General features: G+C 39.2%; 1 protein-coding gene across 3 annotated transcripts in view; it reads right to left on the bottom strand.

Moving 5' to 3' along the window:
* LOC104551674 (coiled-coil domain-containing protein 170) overlaps positions 1-19460 on the bottom strand; it is a 55381-nt gene extending 35921 nt beyond the window's left edge. For 2 of the 3 annotated variants that reach the window (XM_061988987.1, XM_061988988.1), the window contains exons 1-5: positions 19383-19460; positions 18230-18335; positions 17471-17712; positions 15559-15724; positions 14424-14642 (exon numbers count right to left, since the gene is read on the bottom strand). In XM_061988987.1, coding sequence (XP_061844971.1) covers positions 14424-14642; positions 15559-15724; positions 17471-17712; positions 18230-18335; positions 19383-19432 — 783 coding nt within the window. In that variant the 5' untranslated portion in view covers positions 19433-19460. The remainder of the gene's footprint in view (positions 1-14423; positions 14643-15558; positions 15725-17470; positions 17713-18229; positions 18336-19382) is intronic. The other variant, XM_061988989.1, reaches the window with a different exon arrangement.
* Positions 19461-19569: the final 109 nt, after the last annotated feature.

Genomic DNA, 19569 nt, shown 5'->3' with positions numbered 1-19569 from the left:
TTTTACCTAATACAAATTAACATTCATGGGTGTACATGCAGATTTTAAATATATCTAATTTCTGAAAACATGTTGCAGCAGCACAGGTTATTACTATTTGCTGCAAATAAAATGATGATGACATCCAACACAAAGTACTGGGAAGGATGTACAGTTGAAAAATTTCCACATAGAATTTACCTCCCTAAGAAATCACTGGGAAATTTTAGTCCTTAAACTTGCTATTGGATCTGTAGGAGGCTAAGGTGCCCTTTAGGACTACCGGGATCAAAAGGAATTCACTATGTATGGGCTTAACTGTTGGAAAAGGGAGCTTCAACATTACTGTTTGATTTTAACTATTCTAACTACAGTTAGAAACTTAATATCAAAAGTTTGTTGCCATCTGCAACCTAACTAGCTTAATTTTCTGGTTAAACAATTAAAATATGTTCTAACAAGGCCATTTTCAAAACTATCCTGTATAAATTGTTTTCCAAAGAAAAGAAAATTCTACTTCAGCATGCGGACAAGGTTTAGATTCTATTTTGTCAAATAATCTAAGCACAGAGAAAAACAAGGTTTAGAATATGTTTCTTTTGATAAAACTTTTAGGATAAAAAGCAAATATCCCGTAAACAAGTTACAAGAAAAGAAGGTACTGGATAGTTTTTAAAGATTAATTTCCAAGTTAAATGGAGGGAAAGCAGATAGATAACACTTGGCTATTGCAGATTTTTCTTGGTAACAGCAGCTAGTCAGCCAGGCAGCATGCACCTCACTCTTGGAACAGCCACAGCAACTACACACACTACTAAGAAGGGTGAGCTGCTTCTACATAGCGTGTCAGATTTTGTTAACGCATGCAAAAACAAACTGAATGAAAAAAAAAACCCAAAACTGTTCACAAATCTAGGTAATACCTTGCCCAATTTACCTATCAGAAATCTCAAAATGTTTGTATTATTAATAGAAATCAATATTTGCAAGTAACATTTCAAAACCATTTCAGTTCTGTCAGTTTCTCTTTCACATCATAGAATGCCAGAAATATCCAATCACTTTTGATCACTTCCTGCTTAGCAAAATCCTCTTTCCCCACTCTGATTTCTGCCTGTAACTAGGCCCCAGCTCATTGCTTGCAGTTTGTGCATGCAATTCTGAAAAGTTCTTTTTGGTGGTGTTGTGATAGCCATGTGGAGTTTTTATGCATTAGTGTAATGTTCCAGAAACTTGTAAAATTAAGTGTTCCCAGCAGCTCAAATAAATTACCAAAGAGATTTTCTGCATTCCTTCCAGAAGGGTACGGCTTAGCTCTACCTTCCTCCCTTTGCAGTAATCATTGAAAGCTAATACTAAAAGATAAAAATCAGTCTCTGGTATTGTTTGTCTCCTGAAGACACCAATTTCAAGTTTGATTAATGGACCCAAATGAAAGTTTTATGACAATCAAAAGTTTAGTCTTACCCTCTACTAACGCAAGCAGCAGTTAAAGCGTTTTCATCTTTCATTTTCCACCCTGTTAGAATGAGGTGACTTTGCATCTAAATATAATATATGTATTTAATATTAAGAAAGACAGCAGTCATCTCAAGGCAATTACAGAGACACAACACTTACTGTAAATATAGATGATCTCTAAAGGACCCTTCCAACCCCTACCATTCTATGATTCTATGATACTTAACATGTTTTTTGGTTTATTTCATCCTTTGCCTGTGTGACTAAATTAAGGAATTTGGATGTCTCCTGATACTTTGTCTTGCAGCTTTTCCAAAATAAGTAACAAGAAGTAGCTGCTCTGTTTAATCTCAAAATAAGAGAAAGGGCATGTGCTCAAACAAAAAAATATGTGAAAAATGTGACCAAATTCACTGCTTATGTAGGGATGTTTGCAAACCACTTCTTGTTCTACTGGTTTTACTTTATCAGTGCTGAATAGATTTTTTAAAAAATTGTTAGAGAATAGTTTGAGAGATTTAGAAAACAACCATCATGCAATGCCAACACATTCAATTTTCCCACAATGCCTACTATATGTTACTGCAGTCAATGAAAGGCAAATGTTTTAGCTATCTTTAAGTACACTGGTATATACACAATGAAGACTGATTAGTGCTGTAGTTTGATTTCCTGTTTGCAATGTATATTCTATAAATACATAGTTTCTAACGAGCTTCTGATTAATGAAAGTAACATTCACAACCTGACTTCAGGTGGGCAGGAAGTGGAGCAGGTTACTGTCAACTCTGTAACTAAGCAAAACTCAGTAATTGCAAAGGCGAAGTTTGTAATTGCATCAAAACAGTTGTATTTAATATAATGGCAGTTAAGTTTACAAACTACGAAAATTCTGTACACTTTGTCTCAGAACAATATAGCATAATTACAAAATTGATGTTCAGCTGTTAAGGAGATACTGAGCTGTTCACACACTAATAAATTGTGTATCCTTTAGAATGCAAAACTGCTACAAGTTTTCCACTATATCTTTAGTACAAAAGAGTTTGACCCTTCTGAGTAATATGCTGGAGTGTCTCCTTTAAATTCACATCAAAGTCAGTAAACAAGTTTCAAAGGAAGAAGAAATGCAAAGAAGAAATTCTTAGATAACTATGAATTCCTAGTCCGTGAAAGATACTCCCTTCTACAACACTTAATAAGAAAAAAACCCTTTTGTCCTTGAATTTGTAAAGATAAGCTATAACAATCAGCTGAAGTTCATTGAGCCACAACTGAAGTGCACATCTACCACCGGGCACAGCTCTGCAGCTGCATAAGTTGGGGGTTTTTTTAACAAAAAGGCGAAACTAAATGTAAAATTAAAAAGATAATTTAGGGGTAAGGGCGAGTACAGCTAGTCTCAACGCCAGGCAGTCGACTGACTGAAAGAGCCGATAGAAAGCTACTGACAACCGCAGGGGCGGGATTTTTTTCCCAAATTCTCTAATTGGGGAACTGAAAAGACAAACAAACAAAATAAAAAAATTAAAAAAAAATTAAAAAAAAACCACAAAAAACCAAAACCACTCCCTACAATAGAGTCAAACCTCCTACCCCTTTCTGTCTTTCCCTCTGTCCCTCAGTTACTGACAAGCTTTGCCCTGTCCCGGATGGCCGAGGCTCAGGGGCTCTCACGGGAGCCCGCGGGCGCCTTGCAGCAGACTGGCCTGGCCCAGCCAACGGCCGCCCCCATCCTGCGCGCCTGGGCTGCCTTTTCCCTCATTCTTCTCCGGGGATGCGGTGCCAAGGCGGGCCGCAGCTTCCCACCCGCACACGCTGCCGCCCCCCGCTCAGGTGGGCCTCCGGGCCGGGTCGCAGCGCTCAGCTACCTCCACCGCCGCCGCGCCGATGCCTCTGACAGGCAGCCGAGGGACAGTGGAAGCCGCGCCGGGCCCTCCGCTGCCGGCCCCGGAGCCGCTCATGGCGGCCGCCGCGATGCCGCCGTCCCCCTGGCAACGCGAAGCGGCGGCGCGGCCTTGGCCCTGCTCTGCCCGGGCGGACCGGCGGGTCGCGGAGCTTTTCCCGGCAGGGTCCTCCGGTAAGGGAAGGGGAAAAGCAGTGCTGGGTGGCTGAAGGTGAACAGTCTTTATGAAGGAATGCTCACAGAAAAGCCTTTTTCCATTTCAAACAGACATGAACACAACAAAACTTTATAAAAGTGAGAAAACTTCCTCACGTTTCCCCCAAAAAGGTCAACACAGAGGCAAGCGGAGCAGGTGAAATTTGAACAGTGTGGTCTTACTCAGGCAGTGTTTCCCCTTTCCTCCCAGAGCCTCACAGATGAGCAGCTGCAGCTCGCCCCCCAGCGCGGGACAGCAGCCTGCCTCCATTACTGCTAACGCATTACACGCATTACTCCTCCTCACCTCCTTTTCAGATAAACATGGGAAGAGAGGAACTGCAGCTAGCAGTAAATTCATCTTTCAGCTGTATTGGTGGTGCACGCTGTCTGAAGACCCTGTGAGCTGTTTAGTCAGGCCTGCCCCGTTGCCTCCGGGGATGGTGCAATCTTGCACTATTTCTGTATTCACTCACAACTCGAAGTTTCTCACCTTTCTCAGTAACGCTGACTTATTCAATGCATGTTTTCCAGAGAAGAAAATGGAAAAGACAGGGATAGTACTGTTCGGGTTTTTTTAATCCTCTTCACTGTGTGCCTGCTACCAAGGACAGAGAAGATCCCTGCCCATGCAGAGGGGTGCCAGTATGGATCATAACCCTATTTAAAATAGCAAATCGTTTAAAGCACTGAGCTAGACAATGCCACACCTTGGCTAGAGTATGGCAATAACTCATACAGGAATGGAGAAAAATTGCTAAATGTGAGGAAGCCGTGCTGGGAACAGAACAAGGAGATGGAGATCTGCATGGAGCTGAGGCAGCAAAGGCAACAGGAGTGATGGAAGCCACTGGACTCCACCTTAGGGAAAGACACAATTGCCATCAGTGTGTGAGGTGAGGACATCTCCCTGAGGGCTCATTTACAGAGCATTCTCACAGGTGAAGGGTGAGCTAACACCAACACAGGATGACATACTGGGTATAAAAATGTATTACGGAAACCACTGTTCTTGAGCACTGTCTATACAAATGCTCTTACTGTTGCTAGAGTAGTGGAGTGAAACCAGGTAGGGCACTGCTGAATTAAAATTACTCAGTGCTTACAGAGGAAACTGGGATGCAGAAAAGGTAGTTGCAAGCACAGTGTGTTGCATGCATCTCTCTGAAGGGAGACCATACTCAAACACAGTGACTATTCCCTGTGCAGAGGGAACCTAGTTTTGCAGTGCTAAATGTTCAAAAGGAGACAGGTGAGAAAGCAGCCAAGGAGCAGGGAGTTTGGCCAGGTGGGAACTGTGCTCCCAGACTGTCTCCATACAGCTCAGAGAGAAAGGCCCAGACAATGACTAGTTTTCAGTTATATTACATTCAGTTCCTGAGCCAAAGTTTTTCCCAAAGTGGTATAAATCTCAATTAGGACAAAGCCTTAATATTTTTATAACATATCTGACTCCACCTCCCCAACCCCACTCCCTGCCACATCTGTAATGGATATGTGAGATATCTAAAATATTATGCTGCTGGTTAGAGAGTCCAACCAAAAGTTTTTCTTTTCAAACTTGGTGGATCAAAGTTGCTACTGTCACATGGGACAAAATGTTGATCCCGTGTAAACTCATTCTGTAATTCAAATCTATGAAGTATTTTTGGCAGGTTAAATTTGTACTGGCAGTCTTACATAAAAACAGCATAAATCTCACACAAGTTTTAACGTCCTCTGCAAATTTGGACAAAAATATCATCCTGGATTTGTCCAGCATCTGACCACAGCCTAATCTGTCCCATTACTGAAGCTGCGTGCAGATGCAGGATTAAATGATTGTGAAACTGTCCTAACTTGTTGAAGCCTGTGCTTGAGCACATTTCCCCATCACTAGTCCTGCAGTGCCACGGCTGGTTCAAGAGCTATACTTCAGCCACTTGTCCCCTTAGGGATGGGGAGAGAAGGCTTATACAGCTGTATCTTACTGTTCATCTATGAAGTTATTTACCTTAAAAAAAAAAAAAAAACACCAAATCATAACAAAAAGAAGGAAGAAAAAATAATGAAAAGTAGCAGAAATTTAACATAACACTGGAAAAGAATGGGCCAGCTTGAGGAGAGGTAATGCCCACTCTTTGAGCCATTTGACCATGAAAAAGGTACCTTAACAGGATGCTCATACTTAAAAATGCTTTAGGCTTGTTTGCTAAATACTACAGCTAGAGTTCTCAAAAGATTCCATGTTTCATTTTCCTTAATAGGGACAAGAAACAATGAATTAGGAAGGGTTACACTTCAGGATTTTTAATTAAAAATAATTTCAAGGAGACATTTTTATAAGATTCTTTGTGCTACATTAAAGAAAATAAAAGGACAGGATGTTATTGGCTTTTCTGAGCAAAGAATGATGCAGAATCTCTTGAATGTATGTACCTAATCAAGTCACTCACATTTTTAAAACAGAAAATAATTTAAAAATAATTACAATCTTTCCCTTCTGTGGATGAGCTCAGCGTTGAGGAAAGATGCTAAAACTGATCTGGGATATGAAACCTCATTCCAGTAGCCAGTACACTCTGAAATCTTAAAACTGAGATAGCTCTGCAGGTTCATAAATACCTGCTTCTATCTGAATTTTCTGTAAGTCAATGGGAGTGGATTTAGCAGACTAATTTCAAAGCTGGAAGTCATGTGATGATGTAGATAGCTTGGCCATTACTCAATGAAAGTGACATCTTTTATATCTCATGGGATATTAATGCACAGGTGGAGAGCAATTGTTCTGAATACCCCACCAGTTCCATGCTTCTGGACTCTAGAACCAGAGATTTCCTAGCAAGTGACACAAATTAGCTTCAACTGCCTTTTTAAGTGCTTAGTATGCCACAGGGTAAAATGACATTTCTGTATCAATATCTGTATTTGGCTAGCAGATCAGTCTGCAGATTTCTGAGAAATTAATAAAAACCGAAATTAGTTACGTAAGAGCCCCATTTTAAGAACAGGAAACAAAAAAACCTGGCAGCTTACTGGGGCCCGCAGGAACACTGTAAGGGTGCTGCAAGGACATTTTAACAGACAGACTTGATCTAGGAAAGAGGTCCCTAAAACACTATTTCTTCAAAAATTCAGAAAGTCCTCAGGGCCAAAACCACTCTTAGGAATGGAATTATTAGCTCCATGATTAAGTCCCTAATGAAAGGTGAGATCTTATTTTTATTACTTGAATGGCTTTGAAATATTTTAAGAAATTAAAAGCACTATGAAAAAATACATCTTTTGGCATTGTATTTTTAAACAGATTTCAGAAGAACCAAGTTCCATTGTAGTGTTTAAGTATGCAGATGTATACTCCTTTAACTTTTTTTTTCCAAGTCCTTGACAAACCTCAAGCAAATCTGATAGAGGTTAAGTCAGAATGATGCTTAATTTCCTGCAAATATTGAACATACAAATGCCCCAACCATATGGAAAGCCTGCAGTACACTTCTGTGTATTATTACAATCTGTACTGAGGTTTGTTGGTTTGCAATTGTGGGGTTTTTTTGTTGTTGTTGACTGACTTTTTTTTCAAATGCCCCATCAGGAAGCAGGGCCAACTACCAGGTCTTCAGGTATCCATTTGACAGAACCTAGGGGGAGAATAAAAGTTTTGCTTCATTCAGCCTAGTGTTCATAGATCTCATAACTTAATCCTGACAAAAGGATTAAAAACCATTTAATACTAGCTTTGAACCAAAATTTATTCTTTTTACTGACATTATAAATGCAGCTTTGTTACTAAACTCAAGACATGGATTTCAACTCTGTATTGAGGCACTTGTGTTTTATCATGCATATGCATTCAAAATGATTCCTGAATGCATATCCACACATCAGACTCATTACCTAAAATCAGCTACAGCTGAGGTAGAAAAGAGTTGTACACTAGCAATATTGAAAAAGAAGAAATTTATTTTTCCAGAAGAGATTTGGAGGAAATTTAGCCCACAGGACTTCATTATCTACAAATTTAGCTAGGGTAACTAAGCCAGCCACATTTTTCACATGGGCACAACTTGCCAAGATTCACATTTGCTTGTCTTCCAAAAGGTATCAACTTCAAAAGCACAGTATGTTCCAACACCAAGCTGCACTCCTCCTCTGCCCCCTCAAATCAGTAGTATCACATCCTTGGGATACTTTCTTAAGGAATGTCTTATCCTCACCTTACCTACTTCAAATACTAACGAAGAAATCAAGATAGGACATATTCCCATTTCTATTTTGTCAGCTGATGCAGAAGTCTAGTTCATGATCAGCGACACATGATTTGATGAAGAGATCCCAAACATATGCTTGAAAAGACAACTTCAGTTAACAGAGAGATACTGCCTCCCTGAAGGTAATTTTGTAACACATTTACAGACTTCAAGGTAGATAGCATAACTAGATGCCTTCTTATCTTATAAGGGCAGAATATCCATGGACTGAAAATTAAAACTTAACTCTGAAAATGAAGGCAAAGAGCAATAATGAAAATGCAAAGCTTCACGGTACAACAAACACAAGACTTAAACTTCCCAACAAGTATATTCTGCAGTTTTGGAAATTAGAGTTGAATTTTTTAGTTGTTTCTAGAGTTACATCTAAAATACAAGCTATGTTTCTAGTGAGGGAAAAACAAAAGGAGCATGAATATAATGTCCATGTAAGCAAATACTTGGTAAAAAATGACTTATGCAGGGACTAACATATCTCTATGTACGGTTACATTAAAGAGACCAGACACAACTACACACTTTGCACAGCTGCTTTCTAGCTCAGGACATCAGCAGTAAGTGCACAACGTTAAACGAAAGCAAAGGCAACAATTCCATTAAATTATACTTGCAGATATTGAAACACATGTATGGTAAAAAAAATTAAAAGTCAGGACAATTTATGAGAAATTATTTCCTTTGAAAATCTAAGTTTCTTTTTTAAAAGCTGCTGCTGACATATTAGGTTGTTTTCAGTTTAGGGAACTTAAACCAGATCTAACGTCTTTGAAAGTCTAACCTCAATTCATGCAGTTATTTTGGAAATTCTGTGTATGGGAAACTTGGCTTTCCACATATGTATGGAAACACCCTGACGTGCATTGGACAGCTAACCCCTGCCAATGCTGCACCATGATCTAGAAAAGCATCAGTAAAATGTCTTAAGGGCCAAACCCAACTCCATAGATGCAGCCAGACCTGCACATCCACCACATCCCAACAGCGTTCAAGGACAGCTCTAACTCAGGGTTGCCTGAAATCAAAAGCACAGACAGTTACAGAGAAATGGGGATATTTCCTGTTCATGTAAAGATAGTTGAGCCCTTGTAGCAAACTCTAGGCCCTTCTCTGCCTGGCAGGATTTGATCCTTATCTGTCTCTTAATTCCCTAACCTTAGGCCGTGGGTACACATGGTCTTGCCACTGTGCAGAAAATAAAAGTTACTGGACTGAAAGAAGTGCATGGATGCTTCAGCCAGCCTGAGGGAGCACTGCTGGACTCTAACCCTTTTTACAAATAGTTTTGTATTTTATAAACACACCCTAGACCAAAATAACAATGACATATGTATATAAGCCATCTAGGACAGAACTCATTTCCTCATCTATGACAGCTAAGACATCTTCTTGGGAAGTGGAAGGTAAGAGCTGGAACCTATTCCAGGCTGTGAGTGAAAGACCTGTTCTCAGTTTCCTGAACAACCCTTCTACACACACAATCACTGAAGGAAAGCATGGATTTACCAGTTTACATATCCTTCTCTGCTGTGCTACTTTAACATGCAGAAGCATTTTAATGTTGAGCCTTGCTCAGCTGTTTCAAGGAAACTCTATGTGATTACCTCCAGCACAGTGTTCTGTATGTTAGCACCTAAGGGAGCAGAAAGCCTTTCTCTGCAGGAGCCTGAACTTCAGAGGTGACGGTCCGGAGATCTTCCTGTGTCCCATGTCAGCATTGTTAAGGAGCAGTGTTAAGCAGCACTGTACTGCATATACAGGGTTTCCATACAGCCAAAGGAGGCCCGGATGCCTTCTGCCTCTACACCATCAGTCATCTGCTCAGGTGTTAGGCACTGTATCTACACATTTGGTAATAACCAAGTTTCCCTTTAAAATTAATCCCTGAGCAAAATGCCACAATTACTTGCAAAACTCAGTGTGAATTGCACATTGAAAAATGCAACTAATTGTATAATTGGGCCCTTTATCAATTACAGTCACTTAGAAAGCATGAGCCTTACCACAATTGTATAAGGATAACCAACAAGTTAATATTAAGCTAGAAAAAAAAAAAGCCCATAATATATACTTTGACATATCTTACCTTAGTCGTCTCAGCTATTTATCTTGTATTTCATTAAAGACTTGGGAGAATTAAGTAGAATCCCAGGAAAGATAAAATGAATTCCTAAAAGCATGAAAATTTTTCCTCACAGGAAGTCTGGAAGACTATGATTATTTATCTTACTGAAAGTGATAGAAGAAAAGCAGTATACAAGTACTGAATATGTTTATTCATTGCATGTGATCATAATATGACTTTTTATACTTCTTTCCCTGTGGAAACAAAGATAAATGAACCAAACCTCAGGAAAAAAAAAAAAAAAGAGTAAATAAAAACCCTTCTCACAATGTATCTGCAGAATTCAGAACTGTAAAGCTGAGAAAGAACATGGATTAAAATAATCAGTACAAATTTATGTAAGTGGCCTTTTTACTTCCAGGGCTGACAGGTAGAAATACATCTGTAGCAGCTAGAATAAAAATTCAGAGAAGTTTTTAAAACCTGTTTTAAGAAGAAAAATCACAACTAAACAAGAAAACATAAACAGACCATGGTACAAGAATACTAAATCTATGATTCTCTAGGAATTTTTTTTCCCCACGTTTTCTGCCACTGCAATATCGGGGGAAAAAAACAAAAGAACCATTTAAACCAGTACATTTACCTAAAGATTTTTAAACAAAATTGAAAGTCTTAGGTGATTTTGAACTTATATTTTTGCTTTAAATAAAAAACACTTCAAACTTTTGTCCTGTAATTTTGAGTCAACACATGATTTGTAATCAAGCAAATTGTTTTATTAAAAAAAACAATAGTTCAGTAAAAAATTCCATTTTGGAATTTATAGTTTAGATAGGATTTAGGTTTTTTTAAGTTAAAAACATTACATGTGGCAAATTTCATGCAACAGAGTAAAAGTTTTTCCCATGCTGTCTGACACAGGAGATAAATATGCTTCACATGGAACAAGTAGTTAGGTAGTTCAATCACAAATACAAAACACACTATGAGAACTTTAAAGTAACTATTTCAACAATAGCTAGGGTTTACATGATATCAGTAAGGTGTGTAAAGCAATGTGATTTGTGTGTGTAACATTAAGTATTTCCATTTTAGCCGAGAACATACAGAGCACCTATCAGGTTGGGAAGTGATCCTGATAATGACGCCACCAGCTGAACCAACCTTAATATAAAATTGCCAGATATATTTTAAGAGATTCTCAATGCTTTATAAGGTTTTGAAATTCAGACAAGACTATTGTTAGAGTAACAAGGCAGAAACTTTCCTAATACTGCCCTGTCTTGATTAAAGGAACAATTTACAGTATCCATCTCTGGCATCTGTAGCTTTCAAAACCTCATTGGATAAATTTGTCCGTGACTTGCAAACCCCTCCCGCAAATTAAGTCGTCACCTTACCATCTGTCCACAGGCAGAACAGATTTCTTCCCCTAATCACTTTATCTCTGAACAAGACGGGAAGTTTTCATTGCACATATTCCACAACTTTCATCACCCTGCTCTTGACCCAAAGCTGTTGCTTTAAAGTGCATTTGAAACAAGTTAACAGCATTTTTCACCAAGAAACTGAAGCTCCAGTGCCCAAATTCAGCATGTCATTTATGTATTTGATCAAAGCACCAAAGCTGGAGTTCCCCTGAGTTCTCTCTCCAGTCAAAAAGACCTTCAGCAGTCCAACTTTCAGCCCTCTAGACTTTGTAGTATAATCAGGTACCTAACAACGAGAATGAATTAATCCTTTAGGAGTACTAAGCCATAAATACAAAGGAGATGAGAACACTAAACCCAGACCTCAAAAGCAGAACTGTTATATTGCCTCCTGAAACTTCTAGTGTCTTAGTTTTTGAATACTTGACCTTGTAACTTTAAAATCTTAATATATTTTCAAATGTAAAAAGAACAACACATGCAAATAATCAAAGTCATCAGCAGCTGGAGCATATTTATCCACTGTATATATGTTTATTGTAGGAACACAATAAGCAGCAGCTGATTCTCTCCACTTCAGAAAACATGTTTTGCTGGTGACTTCACTGACTAGAAAGAGAATCCAGCTTTATTTTCAAAGTCTGACATATAGTATAAAATAGGGCTCCATCTACCCCCTCACTTCTTTAGGCTTACCGTCATCTTAGGTTAACCGTAAGCACAAAAATTCTTCTAAATCCATTTTCTATCACACAGACATTCTAATTCCCTTGTCCTAGCACCAATCCCAGAACATTCTCAAATAAAAGTACTTCCATGCCCTCTTTTTTCGCTGTGTAAGACATACATAAAATGGAAAAGGAAGTTTCTCTACTTTCTGGTTTTGTTCTCAACAACATTGCCATCTTGGTTACCAGGAACAAGTTCACTTATTTTATCAGCTCTAGACAAGTGCATAACCCAGTCAGACTCTATGGGTAATTCTGTCACCATTTTGTAACAAGCCTGTGGTTATCACTGACATTATGTTAGCCCCCTATCAAAGGCTCTGTTTCAAACCACAGAGGTACTTTAAGACTTGACAGAATCTATTTGTAATATTTGCTGCATAAATGGAAAATGCATTTCCACTTTCATTTCACTTCACTCAGAGAAACCATTAAAATATCTCTAAATTTTCCCCAAAATTCTGAGTAATTTGAGACCAGGGTAAAAGACAAGAGGTGGTCATCTAACAACTTTAATTAGCAGCAATCTGTATGGCATATGCTTCTCTAGCATATACTTCTCAGTGCAATTTGGGTTGTATTTCCCCCATGAAAATTATAGCTTCCTTCTTAAAAAAAAACCAAACCAAACCAAAACGCCATATGCATTTGAAAAATAAAGAGAATTATCACAATGGAAAAGGCAGCAGTGCTTGAAACACAAATACTGCTATCAGGCCACCTTTAATTCAAATCTGTATTAAATTTAAAATCGAATTAGTGTAAATGGTTGGGTTGGTTGGTTTGTTTTGAGTTGTTTTTTGTGTGCTTTCTTTTGGTAAAGGTTCTTAGATAAACAATAGTTTCCATATTCTTAAAATGAGATTGTCCTTTCTCCCACTAATCTTCCTATCAGATGGGACAACTCCCCTCCTACAGGCAAGATGGCTAGAAACACTCACATTTATTTAAAAATTTAATTTTCAAAATCTAGATTAACATTTACAAAGAATCACCCAAGAGTTCTCCTCAACATACAGCAAACTATTGGAAGCATAAGAAGTTATTGAGACCAGAAATAAGTAAAAAACAATTTCCATCATAAAATCGTGGCAGAAGTCACCTCAATTTGCAACAGTTTTAAAATATGATCTTGCAATGGGTTGCAAAGAATCTATCTACAATTAAATTGTGCATTCTCTAAAATATTAACTTTCATGCAATGCATGGCATGTAGATGTCAGAAGGTTGGGACATCATTTTTTTCTGTTGTACCTAATGACAGGACAAGGGTAATGGATATAAGCTGGAACACAAAAAGTTCCATTTAAATATAAGGAAAAACTATACTACTATGAGGGTGAGGGAGCCCTGGCACAGCCTGCCCAGACGGGTTGTCGAGCCTCCTTCAAAACCCGCCTGGACACATTCCTGTGCAACCTGACCTAGGTGAATCTGCTTTAGTAGAGAGGTTGGACTAGATCACCTCTAAAGGTCCCTTCCAACCCCTACCATTCTATGATAAATACATGCAAATGTGGGATTGGGCAAATGGTTTCTGAAGCAGATTTTCACTTATTTGCCATAAACGCATACCCACTGATGGAGAAGAAAATACTATGCACAACTAAATGTTCACCTTAAACATCTGTTGACACTGGACATTAGGAAAACAGAATATATTGCAATACAAATTTATTTTCATATATAAAGATAGTTGGTAAACTTTTCAAAACATTGAAATCTTTTGTGGAACAAAACCAACAAATCACTTGGGAGGAAAAAGTGCAAACAAGAAAGAATCTTTGCTGAAGCCAAGCAAGGAACAGATAAAGCAGCTAAAACTCAGACTGACTCTCTTTCAGAATATTAGGAACCATTCAATTAGAGAGTAGCATCAAACTGAACTATCCCGTATTTTCCACTTATCATCCATTCAGGTTCAGAAGCCTGAATTTGTTCACCTTGTCCAGGTTTTAGGCCAACCTGAGTGTCAGATTTCAGTGTTCTCAAACTGCAGAGAGGTGCAGGATGAAACTTGTTCAAGGCTTGATGAAAAGGAACACTATATTCCCATTTTCTATCTCCTGTTAATTTCCTATAGTTTAGATCACCTTTGAAAAGAAGCAGGTTTGACTTCTGTAGATAAGCATACAAGTCGGGAGCAACTTCAGCCATATTGGAGAAGTCATGTGGCAAAGTCCAAAACATGTGATCATGGTAAACCCAAACTCCCTTCTTCAAATTGCCCTCCCAGTTTATCCCACATCTAGACATCCACATATGATTAGCTGACTGCAGCTGTTTAATAGTCCAGTTAAAATCATGCTTTGTGGTATCTGACACATACCATGGAATACTCTTTCCATGAAAATGAACTTCATCTGCTAGCTTAGATGATACTAGGAAGTCAGCCAACACAAGATCACTTACAAGTTCAAATCCAGCATTATCCAGGATTATGTCAACTCTAACATTGCTTTTTTCTGTATTTCTCTTTTTCGTGTTTAGAAGTAGTGACCAAAGTTTTTCCATATCATTTACTATAATGTAAGGTATCATGTTTTCCAGGGATTGTAAAGGACTAGCTTTCTGAGACATCTCTTCACCAGCTGAAAAAGAAAGGTCACATTTGTTGCCCCACAACGACACCTACAAGGAGGAAAAAACAAAATCATTTGATAAGTCTCACTGCAGTTACATTCTAAACTTCACATACACTAAAGATTTTGGTTTTGAGGACATGAAGGCTATAATTCCACATATTCCTCCAAGTTTTAAGAAAATTCAATTTCTTTACAGAAATCTTAATATAGACAAGATTTTGTGGAAGACAAAACAATACTATATGCAAGCATTACAAACACACTTCTGAGGTGACAAAGATGGAAGATTTGGATCAATGTAAACACACTGATTGCAAAGCTTAATACACAAATGTTCTCCATACTGTAATTCCAGAAAATATCACAGTGGGAACACAGAAAAAGGAATAATAAAAGCAATTCTATTTTTTTATTACATGCAGCCAAGTAAGAATTTGTATTTTAAGTACACACTAATGAGGTCTTTATAAAGATTCATCAAATACTTGGTGAGCACTGTTGCCAGCTAACAGACTTATTTGTAATCCCATGACATTGTGTGTTCAACCCAAAGGTATTCTTTTCCAAGAACAATGTCGTTATAAAACTTTTACACCACTTCTGGCACAGACTGACTTGTAACTTTTTTCCAAAGAAGTCTAAAAATGTTTAGACTGTCAATAAAATTAACAGTTTTAAAAGTTTATAGTTAAATAACAACGAGAGAATAAGCTGAGTTTTCAAATACACAATGAAGATGAACAGTATAACAAAAATATCTCATTTAGTACAAGTAATCAAAATGTAAATATTTCCAGAGTAGCAGCAATACAGTATCACTCTCAGGATTTCATCACATTCTTAAAAACAAAAGAGCTATATTTTAATTTCCATATGAAGTTCAGATTCTTTATCATCTCAAGTTTTTATCTGTAACATAGGACAGATATTTTAAATTCTTATGTTAAGCATTACTAGTTTACCTGCAATAGCTTAAAAAGTTCCTCCTGAAGTTGCTTTTCATCTAGATCCTTGATGTTTTTAAGAAGTTCCTGAAAGTAAGTGCATAAGGCAATAACAGCCTCTTGGGATTCAAAGAAATTTTGAGCCTTTCCTTCCTTAAATACATCGAAGTTGTCAATAGGCGGACTAAAAACAGGAGACAAAAAAATATTAACATACCTGTCATACTTCCATGGAAGCACGTGAAACACACCTGAAGGTGCAAGCTCTGAGCTTTGTTGGGCCATATTACTAGCCATAGCTAGATTTTCCACATCTAATTTGTCATACTGGATTTTCATCTATCTCCATTACAGCCTGACAGCACATCTGACTGAAACAGCCAGTATAAAAGACATCTTTATGTTTCTAGCAATATATTCTGAAAGTGAATAGGTGTTCAGTCACAGCAATTCTGGGAACTGCACACACACAATGACAATTTTGAGCTGAGGTCTTCAGATATAGAGAATTAAACCTGTAACACACAAGTGATCTAATGCAGTGAACTTTCAAGCATGTTTGCATGTGCTGAAGTGTACTTCCCATCCTAAAGTCTCTTACAGCTATATAAGGTTTTCTTATGAAAGTTTTTAACTAGACCTTTCGAAAATTAGCATAACAAAGACGACAAAACAATTCGGTTCTTGCAATACATAAGAAATATAGACTCATCTATTATGAGACATAATTGCACGTACACCTTTTGAACAAATGACTGAACTTCAATCCAAGCATATACTTCACAGCAGCTAAATAATGGTCATCAAGAAACTTAAAGCTTACTAACGAAAAGTATCTGCTCAGTCTTAGTGCAATCCAGCAGATTCATCTGATATTTGAAGTTTTCACTACAAGAGATCAAATTATACAATATACCAGTAGAAAAAGCGTCCCATTACTGTGTTTGTGTCAAGTAGGCGTAGAGCTTTCAATTTTTTTTGGCAGCAGAGGGAAATTAAACGGCTCATTCCTACCCCGTTACATTGCACTGGCACCTCTCCACAGTACAAGCACAAGTTTTTCCTGACAAGTTATTTTTAACCAGGATCAGCTCCCAAAGTTTGATGCAACATATGGCCTGCAAACACTGCTGCAACTAAGAAGATGGTGTAGAATAAACAACACGGGCTGTCTAAGCTGGTCCTACTGCTGCAAGGAACAGCTCTCCAATGGTAACTTCAGATTTAAGAGCAGCAAACCAAATCAGAATGCCCAACAGATCAGAGGCTCTCGCATTCTGTGTTTGAGGCTAACGTATGCCTTAAGAGGTAATTCTAGACTAATAATCCTTTTAGAAATGGTAAATAACTTTCTTCTCTGAATGTACATTTGTATGCAATAAGGTCAAGCCATACAGTCAAGCTTACGAGTTTTTGTGTAGACCAAGTCACAGAAACTGAAGCATAAAAAAATGAAATAAGCTTCAAACTCTGCTACATCATAGAATCATAGAATGGTAGCGGTTGGAAGGGACCTTTAGAGATCATCTAGTCCAACCCCCCTGCAGAAGCAGGTTCACCTAGATCAGGTCACATAGGAACATGTCCAGGTGGGTCTTGAAGACCTCCAACGAAGGAGACTCCATAACCCCTCTGGGCAGCCTGTGTCACTGCTCCGTCACCCTCACAGTAAAATAGTTTTTTCTTACATTTAAATGGAACTTTTTGTGTTCCAGCTTCATCTCATTATCCCTTGTCCTGGGATGAAGCTGTATGTAAAAAGAAAAACTATTGATTTTAAACCCGATGTGCAAGATGAGGGGAAAAGGAATACGGCAAAACCTAAAAATCTGCCTGTATCTTAATCCCTAGACATCTTCCTGTCTCCTAAAATAAAAATGGGACAGAACTACATTTTGCAGAGTAATATACCAAGCTAGCAAATACTTACTTCTGTGCTAACGCTGCGTGAATTCTTCGATACATGTAACACTCTACAAATAACCACGGGGACTGAAACCAACTCGGTTCTCCATTTCCGTTTGACAAATTTCGTTGGTAGTCTAGGTGCTGGTTCCACAGCACAGCATCGGGCAGCTCGTCTTCTAAAGGGGTCATTGCTTTGTCTGTCTGCAGTTCATTCCGCAGCTTGGAGAGGAAAGATATAGCTCTCTTCTCTGCTTCAACACCTTTCTGAAAAAAAAAGTGGAGAAGTTCCTATTCTGAACATTTATTTCTTTAGACACAGATAAATTTTCCATAAACAATGCAAGTAGTAAGTCTAAATTGCCAAATATGAGTCCCCAGCAAATCAGAGCTCAATTCAAAACACACACATTTTGGTGAATGAGGCTCATTTTACACCTAATATTCTAAAAGGCTGGGACATCCTTTGAGACTAGGCTTTTTGCTTATTATAAAGGGAATAATATATTGAATTATTGCCACATTCAGAAAATGCTACAGCCTCTTATACGTTACATCAAAACAAAAAGCTGAGAAAATTAAGCTGTTTCAGAACAGATAGACCCGAAAAAGATTTGACAGAAAGGTCAATTACAAAATTAAGGAAAAACAGCTACAAGCAAGAGGTGATAAAGAAAAAAAGAGCTGTCAAAAAGATTAAGACAGGAAATTAACACCTCTAGTAAGAAACCACTATAAATAAAGCAGAGAAGCAGTCTCTCAAGGGTTGGGGGGAATCCCTTACCTCACCATGTTCTTCAAAAAATTCATTTTTATGTCGATGCAGAGTATCAATAGCTCTTGTGAGGATCTGGGGCAGTCTGTCTTTGATTGTATAATACGCAAAGGACCTAAGAAGGAAAGAATCAAAGTTTTCTTGAGAGTAAACAGTGAAATATCTTTTATTCCTTTAAATACATGCAAGGTCTCAAAATTAAGTTTATGTGCCTTTAAAGCAGTGGGCACCAATAAAAACCACACTAACAAATCTCAAAATGGTCAGGTTCTTAAGCTCCCTTTTGAAGAAAAATATGTGTCAGTTTATTCAGGGAAGGAAATGTTAACTCATTGGTCCTACCATAAGAGTGAAAACTGCATATAATTCTAAGGTAAAACACATTCCCTAACTGCTCGGTCATCCGGATGTAAAGTAAAGGCAATGTAAAACTAGAAGTAGAGGCATTTATTTAAAAGTTTAACATGTACCAACAAGAACACACTGCTTGCTCTCCACTAGATCCTTGGTTTACATTTTCCCCAAAAGCGGTTTATATACGACAAGGACCATGAGCAGACCGTGGTCAGCCCTACGGAGAGTTTGAACTCAGCGTGATCAAGGATTTGTATTTGAACGTCTCCATCCCACTAGCCGTAGCGCCAGTCTCAGGACAGAACAGAATTGAACAGTTACGTACTGCTGAACACCGAGAAACCCAGAAAGCAATGGGAAAAAAAAAAAAAAACCAAAAAAACCCAAAAAAAAAAAAAAAAACCAGGGCAAAAACAGCACCGCAGGTTGTACCCTTCCCCGACTTATCCCGGGAGGCGACAACCAGCGGTGAGCGAGGGCGAAGCAAGGACGCGCCGGTCTGGCCTGCAGAGGCGCGCGCCCGTGCGGCCGCGGCGGGAGGCTTGGGCCTGGGACAGGGCCAGCACACAGCCTACAGCGCCGCCTCCCGGCCGCGCGGCCCCTGCCCGAGCAGCCCCGCCCGCAGGAGCGGGACTGAGAGCCGGCCCCTGGCCCCACCCGGCGCCCGCCGCTAGGCCGGAGACCACGACCGCGGGGCCTGGCGCCCGAAAGCAGTCGCTGCCCGGCCAGGTGGGCAGCGGCTGCTCTCTCAGCCCCCTGCTGTCCCCCCACCCCGCTCCAGTAACGAGCGCGCCAGGCCGTGACGGACCCCTTAAACCTGCCCGAGAGGGAGATCGGTAGAGCCGTTACCGCCGCCATCTTGCTCCACCCCCAGGAGCCGGCGAGCCACCCCCCGGAAGTGGGGCGCGGCAGCCGGACGTTATTGGCGAGTGAGCCGCGCCCGCCGCGCGGCACGGCGACGGACGGAGGGGCGGGCGGGGCCTGGCGGCCCGCGC

Source organism: Colius striatus, chromosome 2 (genome assembly GCF_028858725.1).
Source record: "Colius striatus isolate bColStr4 chromosome 2, bColStr4.1.hap1, whole genome shotgun sequence".
NCBI lineage: Eukaryota > Metazoa > Chordata > Aves > Coliiformes > Coliidae > Colius > Colius striatus.
This window is presented reverse-complemented; position numbering and strand designations above follow the sequence as displayed.